The sequence below is a fragment of the Vanessa cardui genome, chromosome 2, assembly GCF_905220365.1.
Source record: "Vanessa cardui chromosome 2, ilVanCard2.1, whole genome shotgun sequence".
Lineage (NCBI taxonomy): Eukaryota > Metazoa > Arthropoda > Insecta > Lepidoptera > Nymphalidae > Vanessa > Vanessa cardui.
In genome coordinates this window covers 15189953-15196684 of record NC_061124.1, presented here as the reverse complement: position 1 = coordinate 15196684, position 6732 = coordinate 15189953, and the positions used below count along the sequence as shown (strand labels likewise).

General features: G+C 36.2%; 1 protein-coding gene across 1 annotated transcript; it reads left to right on the top strand.

Annotated features, from left to right (window-relative positions):
- Nucleotides 1–1079: 1079 nt before the first annotated feature.
- On the top strand, nucleotides 1080–5498 carry LOC124541727. Its single transcript, XM_047119668.1, has 3 exons — nucleotides 1080–1221; nucleotides 2750–5152; nucleotides 5491–5498. The coding sequence occupies exons 1-3, from the start codon at nucleotides 1080–1082 to the stop codon at nucleotides 5496–5498; spliced, it is 2553 nt and encodes an 850-aa protein (XP_046975624.1).
- The last annotated feature ends 1234 nt before the right edge of the window (nucleotides 5499–6732 follow it).

Here is a 6732-nt window from a genome sequence, read left to right as displayed (position 1 = left end):
AAAATGAAGCTTACTCCACCACGCTGCTCCAATACGGTTAGTTGGATTCCCTTCACCACCACGTTTATATTTCGGCAAGATGTCTTTTTTCGAACACGAAAAGAAGAATCAATGACCCAGATTTGAACATTAGTTAAGAACGTCTTGTAACCATTGTTTTATAATTGTCATTGTAAACGATTTTCAGTACGTAAAAAAAAATAGTCAAGAGATGATAATATACATCCAGGTATCATCTGTAAAACACTAACAGCGTGATCATTAAAGTCTATCCTGAGTATAGTAACAATACATTGACCTCTTAAAGCTGAAATAGTATAGGAGTATAATGTATTGAAGTTTTATAAATCTCCAACTCGTTTCTAATATCCATCAGTCAAACTTTTACGTCTATACTTAATAGCTTCTCGTAGCTTTCTCGAGCACAGCTTGCACTATTTAATTTTACTAATATCGTACTTCTCTAAATTATTGTTTAAATTAAATATTCAATTATAAATTTAAACAGCTATATTCATAATTAATAATAAACGAATGAATAGCTCTTTCTTGATATTACCAATTTAAACAAATTCTTAATGAATCTCTTTGCTTTTAATATTTATTGTTTTTTATTTAAAACTACATTATTTACGCAACTTAGTATCGGTATATGTTGATTATCTTATATAAATATAAGAAAGTCGTGTTAGTTACACCACTTATAACTCAAGAACGGCAGAACAGATTTGGCTGAAAATTGGTAAGGAGGTAGCTTAGAGCCAGGAGACGGACATAGGATACTTTTTATCCCGTTCGACAGCGTTCCTGTGTGACTTGACATGAAACGTCAGTCACTATAAAACGTGGTATAACAAAAAAGAATCAGACTTGGAATAACAAAACGCAAATGACAGCTATGTAATTGACGTAAAATGACAGCTTTGTAATGACGTATGGATGACAATTTGATATTTGTAAGAAATCAATATTAAAACTATTTCTATTAAATAAATAATTAACAAGTGGATTGAAGTGAAGTGAAGTTTAATTAATAATGCCGCGACCAAGACGATCGAATCTTTCCCGACAAAGCCGTAATGCAAGAAGAATACAAAATACTGCAAATGAAAGGACTGAAGAAGAACAAGAAATTGCACGTGAACAGCGCCGCAATAGTATGGCTCGACTTCGTGCTTCTCAATCACGAGAGCAAAGTGAAGCAGCCCGTGAAACAGCTCGGTTGGCAATGCAGAATCGTCGAGCGAACAACAGAAGTCAACAAATAGATAATTTGCGACGCAGAACAAGATATTTAGCTGATTTGAATCGAGCTGCGTTTCGATACGATTGCAGCAATGATTACAGCTTGCATCCTAGCGTTTGCATTGGGCAAATGGACGTTGTTTGCGAGTATTGTGGTGCATTAAAGTTTTCCGGAGAAACGCCTGGATTATGCTGCGTTAATGGTAAAGTGAAATTGCCAGTGTTGACTCCGCCACATGAGCCATTGTATTCATTGCTTTGCGGCGAAACACAAGAATCAGGCCACTTTCTTGCAAATACTCGAAAATACAATAGTTGTTTCCAAATGACGTCATTTGGGGCAGACATTATCGAAGAAGGAGGTTTTAATCCGACATTTAAGGTATTTATTTTTGTACTTACATAGAATGTAGTTACAGAATAACTTACTTTATCTATTGGTATGTATTATACTACTCTCCCACAGAAAAAGTGTTTATAACCTAGTTAATACTGTCTGGTTTTTATTTTGTAGATACAAGGACAGATTCAACATCGAATTGGATCATTACTACCTTTCGAAGATACACAGAATAAATTTTTACAAATATATTTCATGGGCAACATGGAAGAACAACTTGATCGACGCCTAGGGATCAATGCAGGAATGAAGCGAGCAATTCTTCAAGACTTGCAGTGTCTGCTTCATGAACATCATGCGTTGGTCAGGTTGTTTAAGAGTGCTTTAGAGCGCATGCCAAATGATGACTATAAAGTTGTCATCAAAGCAGATAAACGACCATCTGGAACACACGAACGCACATTTAATGCTCCAACAGTAGACGAAGTTGCCATCCTGATTGTTGGTGAACAATTGGAAAAACGCGATATTGTGCTTACACGTCGCGATACTGGGCAACTGCAACAAATATCGAAAACTCATCGATCATATGACGCATTGCAATACCCACTGATGTTTTGGCAAGGAGAAGATGGATATTATTTTAATATTAAAATGATAAATCCATTGAATGGTAAAGTATCAGTATCTTAATAATGGTTAATGTCTGTATTATTTGCCTTTGAAATGGTTAATTATCAAATTTTTAATTTCAGGTGAAGAAACTACAAAGAAAGTTAGCTCAATGAATTATTATGCATATCGTTTGATGATTCGTCAAAATGCTGACAACTAATTGCTGCGGTTTCGTCGATTGTTTCAGCAGTATTGCGTTGACATGTATGTAAAAATAGAAACGGAACGTTTAACATTTATTAGGTTGAACCAAGCCAAACTGCGTTCTGAGGAGTACATCCATTTACGTGATGCAGTTATTACTGAAGGAAATGCAGCTAATATTGGTCGATTAACTATTCTGCCGGCGACGTACATTGGTAGCCACGTCTGAACTCACGATGAACTTTATTGTTAAACAACGCGTCTTTGGAGATACTCGATGCTGGATGTATTCAATCGAATGGCAAAAGCGAGGCCTGCCGCACGCACACATTCTTATTTGATTAGTGGAAAGAATTCAGCCTGACCAAATAGATGATATCATATGTGCCGAGATTCCTGATCATGAAGTCGATCCAGACCTACATGATGTTGTTACTACTAATATGATTCATGGACCGTGTGGTTCCATCAACCCCCAATCACCTTGCATGGTCGATGGAAAGTGCTCTAAACGATATCCACGGAAATTAACGGCGGAGACTGTCACTGGCAACGATGGGTATCCGCTGTATCGGCGTCGATCACCAGATGACAACGGTCGAACTGTCACAACGAAAGTGAAAAGAATGGATTTTGTTGTCGACAACTATTGGATTGTTCCATATTCGCCACTTATTTCTAAAACGTTCAAGACACATTGCAACGTTGAATACTGCAATTCAGTTAAGTCCATAAAAGATATTTGCAAATATGTCACGAAAGGCAGTGATATGGCGGTTTTTGGATTGCAATCCTCGAATACCAACGATGAAATTTCACGCTATCAAGTTGGTCGTTATGTGAACTGTAATGAAGCGATTTGGCGTATATTCGCATTTCCCATTCACGAACGTCATCCTACTGTTATACATTTGGCGGTGCATCTGGAGAATGGTCAACGAGTATATTTCACGGCTTCGAATGCTACGCAACGTGCTGAAACACCTCCAGCAACTACATTGACCAGTTTTTTTGCAATCTGCCAAAGCGATCAGTTTGCACGAACTTTGCTTTACTCGGAGATGCCACGTTATTATACTTGGAATGCTTCATCCAAGAATTTTCAAAGACGGAAGCAAGGTGATGCGGTTCCTGGGTATCCAGATGTGCGTTCTACTAATGCTCTTGGTCGTATGTATACAGTTCATCCAAAGAATGATGAATGTTTCTATTTGCGGTTGTTTCTGGTAAATGTGCGTTGGCCAACTTCATTTGAGACACTACGAACTGTTAATGGTGTAATATTCCCAACATATCGTGCTGCATGTGAAGAATTGAAATTATTAGAAAACGATACCCCAATGGGTATGGATACGACAATCGCTGAAGCCATTATCTCTGCATCTCCAAGTCAGATACGCACATTATTCGCTATCATAATTTCGACATGTTTTCCATCAAACCCGTGTAACCTGTGGCACAAATACAAGGATAGTATGTCAGAAGATATTTCACATCAAAGTCGTGTCAGTTCCAGAAATCACGATATTGAGATGAATGAGGAGATACATAATCGTGCTTTACTCTTGATCGAAGATATGTGTTACCTCATGTGCGGTAATTTATTAATCAGGTTAGGAATGCCAGCGCCAAATCGTGAAATGAATGACGCATTTAATCGAGAATTGGAACAGGAACGTGAATATGATCACCAGGAATTAGATTTAGTAGTTCAAAGGAATGTACCCCTGTTGAATTACCAACAAAAGGAAGTTTATGATAGTTTAATGAAGGCAATCGCTGATGAAAATGGTGGTTTATATTTCCTAGATGCCCCTGGTGGAACTGGCAAGACATTCCTTATGTCATTAGTTTTAGCAACGGTTCGGGCGAGATCCAACATAGCGGTTGCAGTTGCTTCTTCTGGAATAGCAGCCACATTGTTAGAAGGATGCCGTACGGCTCATTCAGCATTCAAATTACCGTTAAATCTTCAAACTATTGAAGAACCAACGTGTAATATTGCAAAACACTCAGCAATGGCCAAAGTTTTAGCGACATCGAAAATCATCATCTGGGACGAATGCACAATGGCGCATAAACGTGCATTAGAAGCACTTAACCGAACATTAAAATATTTACGCAATGACTCGAGATGTTTTGGAGGAGCAATGATTTTACTGTCTGGCGATTTCCGCCAAATACTGCCAGTAATTCCAAGATCTACGGCTGCCGACGAAATAAACGCTTGCCTCAAATCGTCAAATCTATGGCGCTATGTGAAGAAACTGCAGCTGACAACAAACATGAGAGTTACATTGCTTAATGATACATCTGCTGAAGATTTCTCGGAGCAATTGCTGACTATCGGTAATGGTCAAGTACCTGTCGATGAATCGAGCGGATTAATATCATTTCCAAATAATTTCTGTAATTTTGTCTCATCAAAAGACGAACTTATCAACAATGTATTTCCAAATATTATTTCTAACTACAAAAATAATGAATGGTTGAGTGAGCGAGCAATTTTAGCGGCTAAGAATAAAGACGTAGATGACCTGAACTACATAATTCAAAATAAGATCATTGGAACAATGCATTCATTCAAATCTATTGACTGCGTCACAAATGAAGATGAAGCCACCAACTATCCAACTGAATTTTTAAACTCTTTGGACGTGCCTGGCTTACCACCGCACAATTTACGCCTAAAGGTTGGCTCCGTAGTAATCATGCTTCGAAACATAAACCAACCAAAACTGTGCAACGGTACGCGTTTGGTGGTTAGTAAATTGATGAACAATGTAATTTACGCTACGATAATGATAGGAAAATTCAAAGGTGAGGAAGTTCTCATTCCGAGGATCCCGATGATCCCAACCGATATGCCGTTTGAATTTAAAAGACTTCAATTTCCGATACGTCTTGCATTTGCCATGACAATCAACAAATCACAAGGCCAATCCTTAAAAGTTTGTGGTTTAAATCTAGAACATTCATGTTTTTCCCATGGTCAATTATACGTGGCATGTTCACGGGTCGGAAGATCATCTGCGTTGTTTGTTTTTGCGCCTGATAATAAAACAAAAAATGTCGTGTATCACAAGGTGCTTAAGTGAAGAGCAACCTATGTACTCAAATACAGAAATAATAATGAATGATTAATGTAGTTATTTAATTTTTTTTTTGTATTTTTCGAATAAAATAAAAAAAAAACTGCTTATTTATTGCCATTAAGGCGGAACAAAGTTCGCCGGGTCAGCTAGTTATTATATATTAAGGAGTCATTATACTAAATATTGTCAGAGGTAAGGCTATCTGGTATAATTTTGTTAATTGTGTCATTCAAATCAGTGGAGTAATAATAACATACTCTAAGCCTATGTGTGTTAACAATAATAATTATCACATTTAAAGGATTAACATACAAAGGTAGAATCTTATACATACGATCTTTATATCTATAAGATACTATATTTACCATTTGTAAACAAGCAGATTAAAGACCAATCTTTTTACAATATGAAGTTTTAAATAATTTAGTTTTGTTTTTTTAAATAGACTGCCCTAACTTAATGTAAGAATGATTTTATAGTAAGTTTCACTAGGGATGGTATAAATAAATTCATTATCATAGAGCCGAAAAGGCTCCGTGGTTAGAACTCAAACATCTTGGCCGATGATAAACAGTTAAAATTAAGGCAAATCCACTGAATTTTCATGTGCTTAATTTTTGTTTATAATTCATCTTGTGCTTTGCGGTGAAGAACATCAGTGTGTGTATTCACCAACTCGTATTGGATCAGCGTGTTGGAATAAGTTTCATACCTTCATACTAAGTACAGGCCGTTCTTCCTAGCTATTTTTTTTTTCAGATTAAATATTTAAAAATGATAGAATTGAGATCAAAAAGTCGCTGAGTTTCTTTCACCAGTTCTTTTCGATCTAGGGTAATTTGTTTTCCGAACCAGTAATAGTGTTTAATTTGATACCCATTAAGTAAGTGGAATGTTTCTATATTGAATAAAGGTATTTGGGTTTGATTAAGAAGATTGAAATAAATCCATGAAAATGCCATGTACCAATATACATTGTGTTCGTATCAATAAATCAATTCTGTGGAAACGTTAATATCTATTTTCAAATACGCTTCATATTTCCTGAATATTATTATAATATAATAACTGATTGTTGTTCGTAACAAATCATTGCCTTAATTAAATAAAGATCTCATTTATATGAGGTTTGAGCATTTGCAGAGTTTGTAGATTGATTTCTATAATAACAATAGTGTGTTAATATTAAATATATGCATATGAACACCTACGAGACTTAGTGAGGTAACCTGC